Source organism: Neopsephotus bourkii, unplaced genomic scaffold (assembly GCF_033783945.1).
Source record: "Neopsephotus bourkii isolate Nb327-2 ecotype Australia unplaced genomic scaffold, CSIRO-AGI_Nbou_v1 NB_1060, whole genome shotgun sequence".
NCBI lineage: Eukaryota > Metazoa > Chordata > Aves > Psittaciformes > Psittacidae > Neopsephotus > Neopsephotus bourkii.
The window spans coordinates 3,530,110-3,549,659 of NW_026901548.1; the positions used below are offsets into that span (position 1 = coordinate 3,530,110).

The following is a 19,550-nucleotide window of genomic DNA, read 5'->3' on the forward strand; positions in this document are numbered from 1 at the left end:
ACATGGTGCGTCCCTGCTGCCGGGCTTCCTGTCGCAGGCGAGCGGCGGCTCCCTGCCTCCGCCGGCAGCCGCCGCCTGCGCCAACTGCGTAGGACGGCCGCTCTGTACGCCAACTGCGCCAGCGCGGCGATGGAGCGAGCCGAGGCAGCCGCCTACGCTGAATGCGTAGCGCTGCGCTCCGTACGCCAGGAGCGCAGGCGAGGCCCCGCCTCTCGCCGCACCGGCGGCGTGCGCAGGAAGCGGCGGGAGGGGCTGGGGATGAGTGTGCGGTTTTGAGGGAGCGGCAGGTTCCGGCCCCGCGGGACGCAGCCATGAGCTACGACCGGGCCATTACCGTCTTCTCCCCGGACGGGCACCTCTTCCAGGTGGAGTACGCGCAGGAGGCGGTGAAGAAGGGCTCCACGGCGGTGAGTGAGAGCGGCGGGTGCGCCGGGCCGCTCGCTGAGGGAAGGCCCGCAGTGGGGCCTGCGCCTCGGCCGTCACCGAGCGGGCTGCTGGGGGTGAGGCTCCACGGGAGATGCCCTGAGGCGTTCGGGTTGAATTCGGGGGTTGGAGGTGCTTTAAACAGCACCGTTTCCCTCAGTGGGTGCCGTGCTGCTATCAGGCTCAGGCCGTGGCTGCGGGTTTTGGGGGAAAAGTCGGACGTTTTGTGCACTGAGCACGAAACGTGAGGCCTGGGGCAGGCACCGCGTCCTGACAGCCCCGCGCTGTCAGCCCGGCATAGGCCTCCGGGGGGAGGAAGGTGCTGCGGAGCCCCGGACGGCGCTGGGCCTGTGCTGATGCTCTGTGTGGTGGCGGTGGCAGTGCTCTGTGCTTCTGCACATGCGGGTCACCAGTGGACTGGGAAACGTGTCAGTAAAAGCGCACAGAAGTAACTTCACGGCTCCCAGCCTTCCCGTGCCCCGAGGTTTTGCTCAATGAGGGGGTTTTTTTATCATCTGGGGAGAAAAAAGAAGTATTAATTTCCAAATAGCAAAATACCCAGAAGAAAATTTACTGTCTTTGGGGTGGAATAAATATAATGACATTTAGTGCCAAAGAGGTGGCCTTCTTTATCTCACAGAAACGAAAAACACTGTAAAAGTGTAGCAGACATCAAGTACAATCAGTCTCTATCTCTCTTACTGAGTAGTTGGTTGGAAATGTCTGTAACACACTGACAGCTATCCCATAAGGAAAAGTGATTCCCATCACCCCTTAGAGAACCGGTGGGAATGAGTGAGAAAGACCAAGGGTTTCTTTTGTCCGTGATGCTGGAAGAGGTGTATTCAAAGTATGGATTAGGACATAGAATCATAGAATAGGTAGGGTTGGAAAGGACCTTAAGATCATCCAGTTCCAACCCCTGTACCATGGGTAGGGACACCTCACACTAAACCCTGCCACCCAAGGCTTCATCCAGCCTGGCCTTGAACACCGCCAGGGAGGGAGCATTCACATGCTGACACGAAGGCAGCAAACTCCTGGCAGGCTGCTCACCAGGTTTTACTTGCTCTGACCTTCAGTGTTGTGGGGGCTGCCTTGAGCAGTACCGGTGGGGTAGTTTTGTTGATCCTGCTTCTGCGGCTGCACAAACACTCTGGCTGGTCTTGGGAAGGCAGGGTTGGTGACAGGAGTGGGATTGTATCTCTGAGAGCCACATGGATTTAAACGGTAGTAATGGAGTAAAACTGCACCCTGGAATCCACTGCAGGTTTTGTAACATCAGCCCTTTCCCCAGGTTGTGACAATAGGAAATAAAATAGTGGTTTCAAGCTGAAATAACATTTACAGCATGGGGGTTTTGTGTGTCCTGGGTTTTCCTACTAATTTCAGTGCACTCTGAAGCTCACCGAGGTTTGGGGCCTTAAAAGCTTAACTTTTTCTTCTTTTAATGCATTGAAGGTTGGAGTAAGAGGGAAGGATATTGTTGTTCTCGGTGTGGAAAAGAAGTCTGTGGCAAAACTGCAGGATGAAAGGACTGTACGGAAGATCTGTGCTCTCGATGACAATGTCTGCATGGCTTTTGCAGGTACATGCTCCCCCCAGGGGGTTTGGAACACTTAGCATAAGTGGCTGAGAACTGTGGGAGGGAATGTGGTTCCACAGTTGCTTATTCTTTGTAAAATAAGAGTAGTCTACTGTATGGATGAATATAGAGAGAGCCGGTGATGTAGTGAGGGGAAATACATGTTAAAGTTCAACCAGGCAAGCTTTGCTGTGCACGTAAAGCTGCTTTGTAGTTGGGGTGCTGCATAAGAAATAAAGTCAGTGTGTGTGAGAACCGAGACTGCTTTGCCAAGTGCTGTCGCTCTGTCAGTAGCATTGCCATCACCTGGCTCCGAATTGCGTGTGTTCCCTAAAACTCACAAACATGAAAGCTGTGAGCTGACCCCTCTGCTTGTTTTGGTACGTTGGGTTCCATCTGTTGCCTTAAAAACGCAGCAAACCTGAGGAAGTGTGATCGCATTTGCTTTTCCCATTGCTGTCACACTGACCTCGAGAGCCTTTGGAGGCAACACGACTTGTTGTGTTTGTGCAGGATGAGTCTGAGAATACTCTGTTGTTTCAGGGCTGACAGCTGATGCCAGAATAGTTATAAATAGAGCTCGGGTGGAGTGTCAGAGCCACAGGCTGACAGTGGAGGATCCCGTCACCGTGGAGTACATCACACGCTACATTGCCAGTCTGAAACAGGTACGTTGGACCCCATAGGGATGCTTCAAGATACATGCTGATGAACAGAGCTCCAAACTTAAGTATGTCCCAGCCTTGTTCTACACAGCTGGTCAAAATCAGCACAACAAGACATGTATCTTTGAAGTAGGGATGTAGTAATAGAACAGGAGGAGTGATGACTGACTGGTTCTCTTCCAAGATGAAGAAGTTAATTAGCACTTGCGAGTTCTGTACAGTGACTTTTGTGATATCATCAGGAGCACTGTGCTGATCCCCAGCTCTATCTCACCCTCATAACAACGGAGCTGTTATTGTCAGGATGTCTTCATAGCTCCAGCTCATTTTTCCTCCTACTAAACCATTGCAGGGAGGGATAAGAGGAGAGCAAATCAGTGCAGTACTGAGTATGGTTTATGGTTAATATTAATTAATTAGAGCATCAAAATCTGCCCAACTGTGCTCTGTGATAAATTGTGCATTTAGTGTGTATTAAACTGCTCTGTCTGCCCCTTGGCACCACCCAGCAGCCAGGGTTGCTCCTCAAGAAATGTGGAGAGGGAGGGGCTTTGGACAAGGGCCTGTAGGGACAGGCCAAGGGGAGACTGAGCTGAGCTCTTAGGCAGAAGCTCTTCCCTGTGAGGGTGCTGAGGCGCTGGCACAGGGTGCCCAGAGAAGCTGTGGCTGCCCCATCCCTGGCAGTGCTCAAGGCCAGGTTGGACACAGGGGCTTGGAGCAAGCTGCTCCAGTGGAAGGGGTCCCTGCCTGTGGCAGGGGTTGGAACTGGAGGAGCTTTAAGGTCCCTTCAACCCAAACCAGGCTGGGATTTTAATTTTAGCAGGCAGATTGGTAAGAGCCCGCTAAAAATATTTCTAGTGTTTTTTCTGGTTCATCTCCAGTGCCTGCTTCTGCTCTCACAATGGTTTTAGAACTGCTTCTGAAATAAGTCTCTTCTCTTTGCTCAGAGATACACACAGAGCAACGGGCGCAGACCCTTTGGCATCTCTGCTCTTATCGTGGGCTTTGACTTCGATGGGACCCCTCGGCTGTACCAGACCGATCCCTCTGGCACATACCATGCTTGGAAGGTGAGTTGGGTTTGCTTCTTGTGGAGATGGGATGGAGTACTTGTGAGTTAATGTCCCCTTTAAAGAGGGACTGGTGTAGGAAGGAGATCTCACTGACCAGGTGGGGGTGGCTCACAGCTGGAGAAATCCTTAATGGTTACATTGGCTGGGAATGACAGCTGCAGTTGAGCTTTACAGGGAGATCTTGTCCTGTTTGCAAGGGGAAAACCCCAAACCCACCACAAGTGTCTTTGTATGTGACAATGTGGGAACTTACGCATTCAGTCTCCTTAAAAATAGATGGGGATCACAGAATGGCTTCAGACTATGAAATTGTGCAACTCTTATTGCTTGCTTACTCTGGCACTGGGGCTTTCTCAAACTTCCATTGTCTTTCCCCTCCCTCAATGTTTCCAGGCCAATGCCATTGGCAGAGGAGCCAAATCCGTGCGTGAATTCCTGGAGAAAAACTACACTGATGAAGCCATTGAAACGGATGATCTCACCATCAAGCTTGTCATCAAGGCACTTCTTGAGGTGCGTCCCTTTCACATCCCTTCAGTCGCTTCTCCCTGTATGGCTGCACTGGCTTCTTCAGTGGGAATACAGGAAGATCTCTGTGCATGTCACAGGAGAGAACCATAGCAGAATCTGTGAAGCTGTTCCTTGTGGGATTACATTCAAGGTTCAGAGTATTTGAGTAACAGTTTCCATAGTTTACACAGAATTTACTGGGGAGGAAAACAGGCTTCAGTTCTGGGCATTCAATCAAATGCACCACACAGGTGCTGCACCACAGGCTGAACGTTTTCCTTCTGGATTGAAGAAACAGCAAATAGCAGGAGGTTGATGGTGGCAAAGGGGGCTCCTGCCTGCTCCCAGAAGGAAGACCCTTACTTTTGTAGAGCTGCACCACTGCTGGAGCAGAGAGTGTAGGACAGTGAGGGGAATACTGCCCCTCTGTAGCCATTCTGACCTGGAAGGGGGTTGTTGGGAGCGTGTCCATTCATTAACTCTTTAACCCTGACCCACTCCTAAGGTGGTGCAGTCTGGAGGAAAGAACATCGAGCTGGCGGTCATGAGGCGAGAGCAGCCACTGAAGGTGAGTGAGGCCTTTGTTTTGCTCTTCTCCCTTCCCACTGGCCTTGTTGAGCTGCCTTAACCTCCACGCCCTCACCTCGCATCCTGTCCTGGCCACAGCTTGTGTCTGTTCTTGGTAGCCAAGGAATGTTGTGTCTGCACAGGGTACTTGGGTCTGGATGAATCCCAGCTAACTCGTTCTGGGTGAGAGCTAGAGTTGCTGAAACAAAGAGCCCTGAGCTGTGTTAAGATCCTGAGGGTCTCCTGTGTTCCTGTTCTAGATCCTGAACCCTGAGGAGATAGAGAAGTATGTTGCTGAAATTGAAAAAGAAAAGGAAGAAAATGAGAAGAAAAAGCAGAAGAAAACAACATGATGAATGAAGGTCAATGGCTCAGCTGCTGCTTTTTAACTGAAGCAATGGGTTACTCTGTATAGACCATTGGTGTAGGCATTCCACTTGTCCATACTCTGCCCTCGGGAGACCTACAATAAACCTACTGGGCGGTGTTTTTTTAAAGCTGTTAGTTTGGAATTGTCCATTCCTTGGGTTTTCCTTCCCTGGGAGTGCTTGGTGGCTGCAGCCCAGCAGCAGTGACCCATTAAAGGAAAAAGGCTTTGGCTGCAGTTTTCCTGGGTCACTTCATTCTGTTCATGGCTGGTCCCTGCACCAGCTCAGGTGGCAGTGGCTGGCTCAAAGCAGCAGCAGAGCAGAAGCAGTGTGGAACTGAGCTTTTTTTTTCCCCTAATACATCTTCATACGTAAAGAGCGAGGCTCTGGCCACAAGCCCTCTGCCAGGGGGTGGTGGTTTCCCTCTGGAGGGCAGCACAGGGGTGTTGGGGGGTGCAGTATGAGAACAGGCTGCATGGGTCCATTTGCACAGTGTGGTATAGGATCTGGTACTGGCTTGGAGTGGCTGCGTGACTCCTCTGGTTTGCAATGAGGGGTTGCTGGTGGGATTGACCACCAGGGAATGACAGACTGGTGGCTTCCCATAGCTAAATGTGACACCACCATTAAGCCATAAATGTACCAGTGCCCTGGGGCCAGCAGGAACAGTCCTAGTAGAAAAAGGCTCATTCCTTGTGAAGGGCTCCCAGTCAGTGAGCTGAGCTACAGCCACGAGTCCCCTCACTGTTCCCATGCACCAGTGACCCAGGTACAGCTCAGCTTGGACACAGCCACAGTGCAGCAGCTTCCACAGCATCAGGAACAGCAACTCTGTCTCCTATACTGGAGCTGAGGATTTGCTGTAGAAACAAGGGGAACAACTGCCTTGGAAACAAACAAAAGGCCTTAGTACAGGGAAGCTAACAGCAAAGTCACTTAGTGGCAGTACAGCTCCATCCTTACACTGCATTTCACACTGGCTGTTGCACCAGCTGAGGAATGGGAGGCTCACAGCAGCTTCCAGGTCAGCTGCCTGGTACAGCCCTGTTGGGCTGGTACAAGCCCAGACACTGAATCCCTCTGTGACCAGCAGTGCTGCCACCCACAACAAGCCCCAGCCAAGCTCCACTAGGAGCAGGGCAATGTGTGAACAACCCAACCCTTCTGGTGGGTGCTTAACAGGAGGGTGGAACAGAGGGTAACAGAGACCAGGGGTCAGTGTCTGGATTTGAGGTTTTAAGCCCTTTTCAGGTATCATGTAAGGCTGCACAGAGCTCTGCAGCACCCTGATCTCCAGCTTGGGTTAAGCCCTGCAAGGACAGACCCCCGAGGAGCTGTACAGATCAGTGCTACCCAGCTCCATAGAGAACAAAGCGGGAGGGAAACATGAAACATGTACATGTTTATTATAATTACAATTTACATTACTCCAAAGAGCAGCCCCACTGCTATGGTCTAAGTCCTAGCAAGAACATCCTACAAAAATAAATCCAAGCTTTGACAGTAACCTAGGTCAGCGCGTAACTAAAACTCTAGCTCTGTAAGGGGTTCAGTCGTCAAGGTGCTTTTCCAACAGAATTCCCTACCAACTGAAAAGGGACGCATGCCTACAGCAATTTAACCCACTGATTCATGCAAACAAAGGCTCCCCCCTCCCGGCCCCCTCCCCACATACAGCTTGTTAAAAACAAAAGAGGAAAAACCCAACTAAACTATTTACAGTATGGGGGGGTACAGAGGAAACAACTTAAACATGCCCATCGGTTAAGCTTCAGGAGACGGACTCCCATCCCCAGTTTAATGAAGACATTCCATAGTGTTCCACCACAGCCTACGAGTGTACAGAGAACTGTTTGCACTTAGTACTACCCAGGAGCAAGGTACAAACTGAAGCAGGAGGTCAGAGCTGCAGATTCCATCCTAGACAGTCAGGCACTGCCAAAACCTCCTTGTGCTGAGCGCAGGAGAGATGAGTCCCACCAGGACACAACGCACTGCTCCCTGCGCCGCCCCGACCCTGCAAGGAGCTCCAAGTTTCAGGAACACACGGTGCCCTTGAGCTCAAGGGAGAGCCATGGCTCTGTGTAAACCTGTAGTACCTCCCCACTAGTACCAGCCAAACAGTTGTACAGTCTTTTACACTACTACATGATCAACAATCCAGTATTCCCAAGTGACAATATACACAACTCCTCAGCACCAGGAATCCATCCTTCCAGATACCAAGTGCTGCTTCACACCTACTGCTGAAACCAGCGAGACCAGCAGCACCAAAATCCATTTGGTTACTCAGAACAAAGAAATTAGAGCTGGTTTGTTTCAAGTGAGCTTTGGTTCCATGTTAAAATAGCATGATTTCTCTTCTTCAGGGTTCAGAAAAGGAGTCGGACTTTCAGCTTAGACTACACCAGCCTTTGAGAGACCCAGAAAGAAGAACCATGAAAGTTAATCTGCACTTAAAAAATAATACACAAAAAAAAGACACCCTGAAGAAGGTACCCCTGAACACATTCCCTCTTCCAAAGAATATTCCAGCTGACAGTTGCTGGTCCAAAATAAGTCCAGAATATAAGCAGTAGTACGTGAAGTTCTGTCACTTGATCTGAGACAGCAAACAATATGAACCATTTTCCCACATTAGTGCAGCAGTTGGGTGGTTTATTTCTATATACACTTCCATCCTCTCGGGGGAGATGTTAGAACCTATTCAGGAAAAAGAGCAGGATTAGATTTGACGCCATGGGGATCTGCTCCCAGGAGACAGCAAAGTTCACTCCTGTGATTCAACTGAAATGCTTGGCTACAAAGCCTCTGCTCCAACGAGCAGCTCTTGCTTCCCCAGACCAAAAGCCAGTCCAAGAAACAAACAGCACATTCAACATGTGAAACACCACACTGAAACCACTCCTACTGCCTTCTACCACTTAGACGAATCAATCGGGTACGATAAGGAACAACTCTTGGTGTATCTGCAAGGCTGGAGAGCAAAAGAGGTTGCACAGAGAGCTCAAACAAGGAGTAAGAGACAAACCTGGCTCGGTTTTAATCTCAGTAAAGAACTTGCCTCCAGTTACACTCTGCCAGTACCAGCTCTGTGAGTGGGTTGGTTCCGCCGCGCTGCGCCGCTGCCCCTTCCACCTCGAAAGCCACCGCGAAAGCTGCGGCCACGGAGGAAGCGGCCGGACACGCCGAACGTCTCCGTGTTGAGCTTCCTCTCCTCAGCCCACGTGGTGCGCCTGGAACTGAACCACACCGCGGTCAGGGCTGACACTGACAGCCACAGCCACCGCTCGCTCAGGAGGAAGCCTCTCACCCCCCGGGTTGTTCAGTTGAACAGCAGCAAGAACCAAAATCACCAGTTCAATTCCTCTGCAGAGCATGGGTTTGCAATTGGCAGCTGTTGGCTTTTGTAAGCCACTTTCATACTGGAAAACTAAATCTGGGCCTAAGACAGGGTTGGACATGATCTTATGAGCAGTTCAGTGACTGCTACTGAGGCAGCCCCACAGCACTGGTGTGTTTCTTCCTCAGCAGAGCCCACCCTGCCCTCAGCACCTTAGAGTACACACTCAGAAGCAAGCTTTGCTGAAGGGAAGCACAAGCCTTACACCAAGGGAATTGCACATCCTGACACCACAGGGATGCCTGACTTCTCCAGGCAGTTGATACCAGCAGCAGCCAAAGATGTAGCTTCCATTTAACATCCCCAACACTTAACCTAATGTATCTCCACAGACAGAGCTGGGCTCCGCTCTGCCCCAGCTCCAGGCTCAGCTCCTGCCTGCAGGCTGCTCCAGCTCCAGCACAGCCTGACCCTGATGCCTCCTCCCACAACTGAGATAAGAAATGCATTTAAAAATCAACAGGTTCAAAGCCAGTACTGGGAACAGAACTGGAAATTCCTGTATCACAGTTTAGGCAAGTCTATCAGTGTAAATCCTTGCTTTTTGCTTGATCCCACTGCATGAAGCTTGGTTACTATCACTTGTGAGCCACCAACTGTACAGCAGTACTCCCTTCTGGAGACTGTTTTGCTCATATCCTTGCATTCTACACTTTTCAAAGAGTTAAACCAAGTGACATAGATTCTGCCTAGAATTCTATGCCTAAAATTGCTTTAAAACCCAGCAGCCTTTTCGAGAACACTCACCTAGACTTGAGCTCTGAGGAAATGTTGTCAAAGAAAGACTTGGATTTATCATAGTAGCAGTTGGGCCCCAGAAGGTCCTCCTCTGCACTGCCATCATTGTTTTGAGTTGCCACTCCAGGGTCCCCTTTTTCTTCCCCCGTCTCTGCTTTGTCATCTGAAGATAATAAAGCATATTACACTTCCTTGGTGCATACTGAAGAGCTATCTGTTCTCTTGCTCCCTCAAACAAGATCTCAGATGTAATCATGCAGTTTCTCAGCACGAGTTTCTCTAGGTAGCGTTAACTACTAGCTCAGCAATTCATAGTTAATGAAGTCACAAACCTTTAAAGTTCAGTTTCTTCTTGAATTCTTTATCAAGTTCCTCTCGGTTGAATTGTGCATTTGCACTTTCAAAGTCAAAGTCACCTTCAAACTTTATTGTATTTTCCTTCACAGTGGTTGGTCTGTTTTGGCCTCTAGAACGGTTTCTGGTTCTCCTGTTGCCTGAAAGCAGGAGAGTTTAAACACTAGGTAACGCACAGGGGGGTTAAATGACTTGCTCAAGACCAGAGGAAACCTGGGTTAGAACTCAGGAGGTTCTGGCTTCCAGTCCTGTGGTTAGGCCACACCTCTTTGAAAGTAACTTCTCAACTTGGCTGTAGGAAACACATTACAGCAACACATTAACTGTCTGAAAAGCATTCCTGGATGTTAGTCTTAATGGTAAAACAGAATATACCCAACTCTCCTTCCAGTGTGAGGAGGGGAAATAAGAACAAGTACTATACCATGGACCAATGAGGGAAGCAGGGGAAACTGCCCTTCCTGTCTGCTACTCATCTGCAAGCAGGGCACTGTAAGTACTCTGCAAACCTGTCATAATGGCAAAAGAGATGCAGGTCACTGGTTTTGGAACATCCACCCCAGACTCACCTACCCACAAAAGGAGCTTGTACTCTCTATTGTTGCTGGTTTCCACCTGGGGCCGTCAACTCCTTTCTACAGGACTGCCCTCAGGCAAACCAATTCAAAGACCTCAGGTTTAAGTTTGGTTTTCTGCCTTCTCCCCTCTCCCCCCCCCTTTTTCCCTCCTCACATTGCTTGGGCAGAAAGAGCTGTTTGAACTCAATTTCACTGTCTTTTGACCTGTGCTTGAGCCACAGCCCTGATGGAAGCAAGGGCTCCACAGTTCCTCTCACTTCCAACAGCTCTATGAGCTCTCAGCAAGCTGCGCCTCCCCAGTAACAACCCTTCAGGATCCAGTGAAATCCAGTTGTTGCTGCCAACTTGTGGTACCAGTTTTTATAACATACTTTCAAATTTCTAAGGAATTCTGTCCCTGGAATGTTCTAAACCACTGTGACTCCAAAACCAATTTTGGTAGGGAAGCATCTCTGGATGCCCAACATCTCATTAAGCTTTGCTCTCCATCTTTTGTCCAATAACCCTTGACTGAAGCTCACAATACTTGCCTTTACAGACCAACACACCTGCTCAGTGCCAGGTTAACCTACCCGATCTTCTCCTTTGAGGTCTTCTGTTCTCATCATTGACCTGCCCTTGAGTTTGCACAGGTGCTGCCTGAACTGTATCTACTGAACAAGAAGGATAAACTCAATGAAGGAGCAAACAATGAAACCCCAAACTGCTCAGTCCTGCAGCTTTGGAGGCTGCTTCAAGAACAGCACATTAAGGAAGCAGTGGTGTGTACGTACCATTCGCCTTAGTGCTGCCCTGGGGAACCTGCCGCCCGTTGCGCTGAACCCCAGGATTGACTTTCACTGGGGGTGGCTTTTGTGAATTCATGTTGTCCACTGGCCCGGTCTGAACAGCCTGTTCCACCATGGGGCTTTTGCGGACCGGGTGAACAGAAGGAAAACCAGCACCTGGAAAAGATCCCAGTGACCCAGTGCCTCTCAGCATGTGGCCAACGTTACTCAAACTCTACCTACTGCTATGGAGAAACCGTTTTGTCACGACTTACTCAAAGCCTCGAGTGTTCATCATTATGTGCTATGTTTAAGTGGCATATACACTAGGGAAGGCACTACAAGTCATAGCCCTCCAATCCAGAGCTTAAAAATCAGGAAATCTACCCATTTATTTCTTCAGAAAAGATAGACACACATTAGATAAGCAAGCCAGGTCAGTCTCTTTGTCAGTTCATACCAAAGCCTCATTTCTAGGTGTACCTTCGTGTATGTAGGATTTTACTTTACACAGTACTGTAAATCTGAAGCAAAAAATGCATCATTTTGAAACTGCTCAAGAAAGCTGCCCTGCTTTGTTAAAGTTCTGCAGCAAAAGCAAAACCACCTCAACTATATCTCATTTTGGAAGCTGCTTTTAGAAGTCTTTCAACTTCATTGCTTACTGTTAACTTTCAGACAAAGAAAACCTGAAACCAGACCAGGATCTCAAAGTTACCCTTTTAAATTCCTTCTTGGTCAAGGCCCAAGTGTTACCAAGACTTCTGTTGCTCTTCCATCCAGGCTTATTTATTCACACTACAAAACATGTAAATACTTGGTTTGGGATACCTTACACCAGTTACGTTAAAAAGTGACAGTCTTCAGTACTCAGAAGAAACACTGCAGTCTAGGTTTAATCAGAAGTTCTGGAGTACTACAGGGTTGTGTAGTTATGTATAAGAGCTGTTTGGAAGTGAACTCTGAATTATACTTAGAGCAAGGCAAGTGAAAAGCTGAAGGGTACACACAAACCAAGCCACTGACACTGCTGGGTTAACCAAGTCCACATGAGATATACCCAGGAGTTAACATCATGCAGGTTCCCAGTTACTGTACATCAGGAAAACTCGCAAGGAAGACAGATGTATCCTAAGGATTATTCAATAGGACAAAGCTGCTGTGCAAGTTTAACAGACTTTCAAAGCTTTGCCAAGAATACTGAGAGAGTACGTACAGAGAGATGGGCAAAACCAGGGAGTAAGCAAAAACAGCTCCATGCCAACACAAGCATACATGCTCGAGTTAAAAACAGAAGAAACTCATTACCATGTTTAAATGCAGGCTGCACATAGTCTCTCTGCTTTTAAGTTCTCACAGAGAAGCAAGGCCCCAGCACTGTCATCTCAGCCTTACCACAACTCAAACCACTTACTGTTGGTCATGCTTTGCTAATCAGGAGTCTTGATAAGGTACAATGCCCCATCATGCATGGAATTTATCTTGACATTTCATCAACTACAGCAATACTCCTGAACCTTCTATCAACCTAGGTCTCCAACAGAAAGGCCACCCACAACTTCAGCAGTGTGTGTCTTCCAAGCAAAGGCAAATTCCTCACTCAATCCCTATGGTGACATATGTTCCTGAATAGGATGCAGCATGTTAACACCCCTGAACCTCAGCCCCCTTCTCATACTTACAGAAGAGAATCCACTGTTCTGTGCTTCCTCCTATCTAATTGATACTTCTGGGACAGGAGGAATACTTCATATAATGAAAGGCAAACAAAAGCTGAAAGCAAACTAGTTTCACTAGCATTACCCATACAAGTACTATCATTCTAGGAGGGGTTAACAAGAACAGAGTGTTTGCAAGTGCCATGCAGTTCTTCCAAATATTTGGAGTCCTCAAACTGCTGTTACCCTTGGAAGAGAGCTGATGGGGCTCTGAAGACATGTCAGGCTCTGAGACAGGTTGTGGAGACGGAGAAGAACTAGGACTGGAAGCAGCTGCTGATGCTGGAGGGCTTACCAATTTCTCTAAAGAGATAGAGGGAAGAAGAGAAAGCAAAGATACATGGATAAGACACCAGGTAGTGAAACATCTGAAGGACTTGGAAAGAGATACAAGAATCTCTAGAACAGCATTAGAGTGGCTTATTTACAGTCCTCTCTAGGAATTCAAGTTCTTTTTACATGTGATGGATATGTAAGGTATGGTAGGTTAGACATGAGCTGACCTCAACTGTTAGGTGTTCACATTACTCCCAGAAGGAAAGTTCAGTTATCTAGTTTGTTTCTTGTGTGTGTGTGTACATGCATGTGTAAGTGAAACACAGGCCTCCATGCAGGAAGATCATTGCACAAAGTTAACTACTTATTCCCTGACGGTTACAGCCTAACACTTGGCAGGAAGTCTGGGTTAGTTTTATTTCATTTCACAGTAGCTGCATACAAGGATCAGACCTTTACTCTAGCAAGTAAAGTTTTTACTTACCTAAACCTAATGAAGCTGCATACTGCTGGCTAAGTAAAGAGCTGGCTGCAAGCTGGCTGTAAGGTGGCATACCTCTAAACGGGCTGTAAGGCACATGTGGCTGAAAGGATGATGTAGAGGCAGAGCCCAGTGAAGACTGTAACAAGACAAAGTACATTTCCATTTACAGTGTCCAGAAGTCAACTTGCTTTGGCAGCGATTTTCTACTTCATACACAGCATTACTAAAGCTTAAGTAAATACTGAGAAGCATTAGTTTACCTCTTTATGATTTTTTTCTGCATTCTCAGCTAGCTCTGGCTTTTGTTGACTGAAGTCTTTAATGCTGCTATTTTAAACATTATAATGAAATTCAGGAGGCTTCAAACAACCTGAAGATTCCTAGAGACACTGAATGGCCTTCATTTTCTATCAGTTTATACCAAAATCCAGTCCTTCAGCACCAATGTTTTATCACAGCTTTCTATTAACACTTCAGGCTAACTTACTTGAACAATGGCAGGATCTTGTGGCAGAGTATGCTGAGCTTTTGGAGGTTCACAGACAGTGATGTCTTTGATGTCACTGCCCCGAAAAATGATGTATTCGTAGATTTCTTCTCTGGGAGGAGCAGGTCTGTCTGTGGGCCGGTCTTCAGTACCGAAGGATCGCACTTGAGCAGCAAGAAGATCACTGTTAGTCCAGTATCACCATCACAGCATTGCTTAAGTGAAGATTTATGCAATTAAAAAGAAATATTGTAATATCTACCAATTTCAACAACAAAAATGTTACCTCCAGACCCCTGAATCTCATCACACACATCCGTTTCCTCAAACACCAACTCCTCCAGCAGCCTGTGTAAACACTTTTGTTTACACCAAGCTCTGAAGGTAAAGACCAGAGCCCACTGGAGTGAAGCATCTTACTCCAAAACCAAGAGGCTCCCCACAGCGCTGCACTGCCACATTCCCCTTCCCTCCCCAGCACCTGCCCCATGCAGGCATTCAGCCCAAGACAACTGCCACTACAACAGACCATAGGAGAGGCCCCTGAAGCAGGAGGGGAAAACCTTAAGAGGGCTTTAGAGCTCAAGTTTGCATCTTTGGTTTCACATATTTATTATACAGATAGAGGTAAATTTGATCAATGACAAGAATTTCCTATTCAAATTCTCTCTCTTCCCCATGCCACTGACTACAAAGCAAGCTCAGTGATAAATCTAAACCCTCAGTGCCTACAAAGGCTTTATTGAGTGCCAGGTATCACAACACCTGACCAGGTACTAACCAGTGATGTTATACATGAGAGTGGAAGAAAAGCTGCAATTGACTGTGTGGCAGCTACCAGGTAGAAGCATAAATTAACCTGAACCATTAAAAAGAGGTCAGACTCACTGGATTGTTAGTGCAGGAGAACAGGTAGCAGTTACATGAGACACAGACATATGGAGCTTGAAATTTCAGCCACAAGTTACAGAAGCTCAAGGTTACCAATCTAGTTGGTTTCTGTCTTCATGAGGCTTTGCCAGTTCAGATTAGCACCAGCACATTCTGGTTTGGTGTATGTTTCCTGCCAACAGAAGAATTCTGTATTGGAGTTGCATCAACTGCTTCTACCAGGTTACCACTGAGTGCTCACCCTCTCTGCCAGGACATGCCACAATTCCTGCAGTACTTTTACCAATTACAGACCCTTCACAGGCCCCTGCCTATGGCACAGGCAGATGTGCCAGCCTGCTGCAGCTTCCACTGCACAGATAGGAAGTGCTAAGCAGACAGCCCTGTCACACAGACTGGGACATTACAGGGGATGGGGGCATCACAGCCTTCCCAGAAAAAGGGCAACAGAAAGAGGATCCACTCAACTCCCATGCTGAGCATCTCCAGTATACTATACTGTTGTTAACTTACTAGGAGTGTTAACAGTTGGTCAGGGCTACTCATCAAAAGTCCTGTCCTTGGAAATGAAAAGCTGTATCCCCACCAAGCAGCAGTCAGTGCTGCAAGTAGTCATCACCTCTGTGCGACGCATCTGTGAGCTCCCAAGCAACAGCAAGCTCCAGGGACAGCAGATCAATGCTAAACTTTGTCCCTATCATGCTCATGCTGTTTAGCACCTCAGCTTACACACAACTGGAAGGGAATTGTAACTGGTACGAGGACAAGCTGTCAGTCACTTCCTCTGAATGACTGTCTTCCTTTGGTTCCTCGGGTACAGAACCTCTCCAAGTTATTTTAGCTCTCCAGCTGTTGTTTGATCATATTACAGCTGTAACCTAGTCAACCAAAAGCAGATTATAAACTGACAGCAATGCTTGTGTCCTTTTAAACATGAACCATACCACTGATACCGCTGCTCAAGATTAGATTCTTACAGCACATAGCTCATGGCAAGACTACTAAAGCTATGCAGGGACTACTGCACAATCCCATGGCTAGTTTGGAAAGCACCACATCTTCTCTGAGCATTGGGATCATCCTGTCAGCTTCCACAGACAAACACATGACTGGCAGAGCCAAAAGCTGTCCAGGCATCCTCTCAACTCGCTGGTCCCAAGGTTTCTAACTAAAAAGCTGGATAACTTGTGTCCCTGTAGTCAAAACAGTGAGGGCATTTCAGATGGCTGGAGGAGTTGAGCATGTGCACCTCTGCATTTGAAGGGTTTGATTATTTCTGGCACATCACAAAATACAGCTTTAAGTTCCTGTGGGGGTCTGAAGGGCTGTATCCCATGAAGGGTTACAGCAACTATTGTTTACAGATGAGCAGGAAATCAATCCCACACTACGCTGCAGCTTGTGTTTTATCATACAGTTTGTACTCATGTGCAAGGCTCTGTTGAGGAGACCTCTGAAGGTTCAGGAAGCATAACAAAGGCAACTGGCTATCTAGAAAACAGAGCCTGTGGTTATTTCTTGAAAGTTCCAGATTCTTCAGACTTCTACAGAAGGGGGAGGTCATTTCTGGTATTCACTGCCAACAGGACAGTAATGGGCTTAAACCTCCTTTGTTTGCAATTTAAGTTCAGCATCTAACAAGACACACATTTCTTGCAGTGCTTAATTAAGCACATGGAATCTCCTTAGCCAGTGTTTAAGACATCATGCATGCATTGAGGTTCAACAGGAACCAAATACAAGATCAACTGAAGTTATCCCTGCTTCTAGTAAGGGGCTGAACCAGACTCCTTCCTGAGGTCTCTTTCAACCTAATTTTTTCTTTATATCACTTGGGTGGTGGAAGTGAAGAGAACAGCACCAACATTACACAATGAAGTTGTCTGAGCCTTAAACACTTGCAACTAAGGCTTAATAATAATGATTTACTAGCTATCTGGACAACTTCAGCTGCATGTCAGCAATACATGGTTCTTCTAATGCTTCAGAGATCGAGCGTACTAATCCACTGTTTCCCACTAAGCAGGGTTAATTTTGCTGTCACCAACTTTAACATTGTTGCTATGTTCTGACATTAAATTTGGACACTTTATATCAAAATTAAAACCCCCTCTGAGCTAAAGTGAAAAGCAGGGTTTGTCCTGTGAAAGTTTAAAGCAGCACTTTAAGTGAGGAAAACAATGTATTTATTCTCTATCTATTTGTAACTGTTACTCCTTAGGCATTCCAGTTAATCAAAACTGAACACTAAGAGAGCAATAAACACAAGAACTAGCAGAAATCTTACACAGAGCATGTACTTTCTCACACCATAAAGCACTTCAAGCACATTTGCCTTTGAAACACACCACTGAAGCTCTGAAGTAGCAAAAGCTAAAACTATGAGAAACCATTTCTACTTGCTGCTGGGTAAAGGTGAAGACCTTGCACATAGAGTAAAGGAATGGCAACCTCTCACTCGCTTTGAGTGGAACACTAACAGAAATAGCTCTGTTTATACAGTCAAATAAACAGCTATGCCCTTGAGGGGTGGAGAAAGGGAATTCGTTAAACCTCACATTTTTAACTTCAGAATACACACTAATAGGTGTCAAATAATGTCCTGCATCACATAAATGCCATTATACTGAATAAATGCTGTGGCACAGGCTGCCTTAAGGACGGCTGAGAATCGAGCAAGTCAGTGTCTGCGGCCAACAGGTAATGTTTCAAAACAAAAGATGTTTTGTTTGTGGACAAACCTGATGAGTTGTTGAAGGCAACACAGAACGAAAAAGGTGTGAGCTTCCCGGAACAGGGAATAAAACACAGGGAGAAAGCTGATGATCATTAGCTGGAGTAGCCACGCTGGACATTAAAAGCAGTGCAGAAACAAGATCTTATCTGAGAGACTGCACAAGACAGGGCAGGCTTTTCTAAGAGTAAATACAGCAGTTCTCAACACAGGTGACAACTGAATCAAAATGACACCATTTAAGCAGAAGATAAGGATCACCATTTCTATGGGGAAACAAGATGCAAATCTTTGATGAGCAGCCTGCAGGGTAGGAAGAGCCAGACCCACGTGCGGATGCCCACAGCGTTCTGCACACCAGCTCTCAGCCTCTCCACCGGAGCAGAGTCCAGTTATTGATCCCGAAAGGAACAAAGGCACATCGACAGCCACTCTGGCTTCTCCAGCTCTGGCCTGTGGCCCTACTGGAGCCGAGCAGCGACACATCGCCGGGCATCCATGTACAGACAGGGAAGGGGAGCTAAACCGCGAGCAGCCGCACAAACCATCACCTTCCCGGCGCTGACAATAGCAACAGAAGCCGGCATTGCTGGCGGCCCTTCTCCATCGGGGGGCTGGTAACTTGCCTGTGACAACCAAGAACCCCGCAGCACCGCGGGCCCTGCGAGGCACCGCAAGCCCCCGCCACGTCCCGTGCTCGGCCCCGCATCGCAGAGCGGCCTCGCAGATGCTGACTCACGGAAAGGCAGCAGCGCCGAAAGCGCGGGGCTGCGGCCCCATCACCCCCAAGCTCGGGCCGCAAGCGCGGATGAGCCGCGGGCCCCGCCGCAGCCTCTCAAGGCGGGCGGGCTCTGGCCGCCGCTCGCCCAGGCCGGGCTCATTGTTCAGGGCACGGAGACGGCAGACGAGGCGCAGGGGGGGGCTCCCCGCGTCTCCTCAGCGAGCGGCGGGCCACAGCGCCAGAGCCAGCCTAGGCCTGCCCGCACCCCCCTCAGCAGCCTCACCCTTGGCCAGCGCCACGGTGGAGTTCTCGGTGTCGATGGTGTAGAGGATGCCCTCATAGCGGATCTGCGCCTTGGAGATCAGGCTGATCTTGCTGCCGATGTACGGCGTCCCCGAGCTCATGGCGGCGGCGCGGCCGTGCCGAGGTGATGGAGGGGGTGTGCTTGAGGCAGGAGGAGGCCGCGCGGAGCCGCCGCGCACCGTGCGCAGCCCGGACCCCGCCGCGCCGCCTTATGTAGGGCGGAGGGAGACGGGCTGCGGGGGGGGGCCAGAGCGGGGGTGTGCTGCGGCCCTTCCGCGCATGCGCCTCCGCCGCCTGCTATTGACCAGACGGGAGACCGGGTCAGGCGCGGGAGGGGAGGAGAGAGGAGGGGGGAAACCCGCATCACGTGACCGTCACAGGCGAGGGTGCCACGTGCTCTGCGGGGGGGCGGGGCCAGGAGGGGCGGGGCGGGAGCTGTAGCGCTTCCCGCGCTACCGCGGCTGAGGGGAGCGGAGCGGGAGCAGCCGGTGCCGGGTCATGGCCGCGGCGCGCCGCGCTCTGCTCTTGGCATTGCCCAGCCGTGAGCTGCTGCCCGGTCTCACCCGGGCATCGGAGCTTTGGTCACACACCGCAGAAAGGAAGCGGAGAGGAGGGGACCGCCTTCCCCCCCTCACCCCCGCCCCGATCCCGTCTCTGACGGGAGCTGTTCCCTCCCTGAGAGCCGCCGGCCGCCTCACCTTACCCCGCTCCTCACCACCCCGCTCTGAGGAGGACAGGAACGGCTGCCCCCGAGCCCCTTCTCCTCCCTCCGTGGCGGTGGAGGAGGCTGGTTTGGTGCTGGAAGAGCCCTCGGTGCACGGCAGGGCACACACCGTGCCTTTGTTCAGCGGGCGAGGTGGGATGGCGGCAGGTGACATGCGGGCAGAGGGACCACAATGCTAGGC

The 19,550-nt window shown here is 49.1% G+C and overlaps 2 protein-coding genes across 4 annotated transcripts; one reads left to right on the plus strand and one right to left on the minus strand.

Moving 5' to 3' along the window:
* Positions 1 to 275: 275 nt before the first annotated feature.
* On the plus strand, positions 276 to 5,317 carry PSMA7 (proteasome 20S subunit alpha 7). The gene is made up of 7 exons (XM_061361634.1): positions 276 to 407; positions 1,885 to 2,011; positions 2,552 to 2,676; positions 3,621 to 3,743; positions 4,140 to 4,259; positions 4,762 to 4,824; positions 5,084 to 5,317. The coding sequence occupies exons 1-7, from the start codon at positions 312 to 314 to the stop codon at positions 5,174 to 5,176; spliced, it is 747 nt and encodes a 248-aa protein (XP_061217618.1). The 5' UTR covers positions 276 to 311; the 3' UTR covers positions 5,177 to 5,317.
* A 1,264-nt stretch (positions 5,318 to 6,581) lies between these two features.
* Positions 6,582 to 18,832, minus strand: LSM14B (LSM family member 14B). 3 transcript variants are annotated; one of them, XM_061361629.1, is made up of 9 exons: positions 18,626 to 18,829; positions 13,997 to 14,160; positions 13,510 to 13,645; positions 12,936 to 13,052; positions 11,038 to 11,208; positions 10,837 to 10,914; positions 9,665 to 9,826; positions 9,342 to 9,495; positions 6,582 to 8,433 (listed from the first exon to the last, which is right to left on the minus strand). In XM_061361629.1, the coding sequence occupies exons 1-9, from the start codon at positions 18,744 to 18,746 to the stop codon at positions 8,262 to 8,264; spliced, it is 1,275 nt and encodes a 424-aa protein (XP_061217613.1). In that variant the 5' UTR covers positions 18,747 to 18,829; the 3' UTR covers positions 6,582 to 8,261. The 3 variants fall into 3 exon arrangements, with proteins under 3 accessions (XP_061217613.1, XP_061217614.1, XP_061217615.1); XM_061361630.1 differs by lacking the exon at positions 12,936 to 13,052 and having other exon boundaries at positions 10,837 to 10,917; positions 18,626 to 18,832; XM_061361631.1 differs by lacking the exon at positions 12,936 to 13,052 and having other exon boundaries at positions 18,626 to 18,831.
* Positions 18,833 to 19,550: the final 718 nt, after the last annotated feature.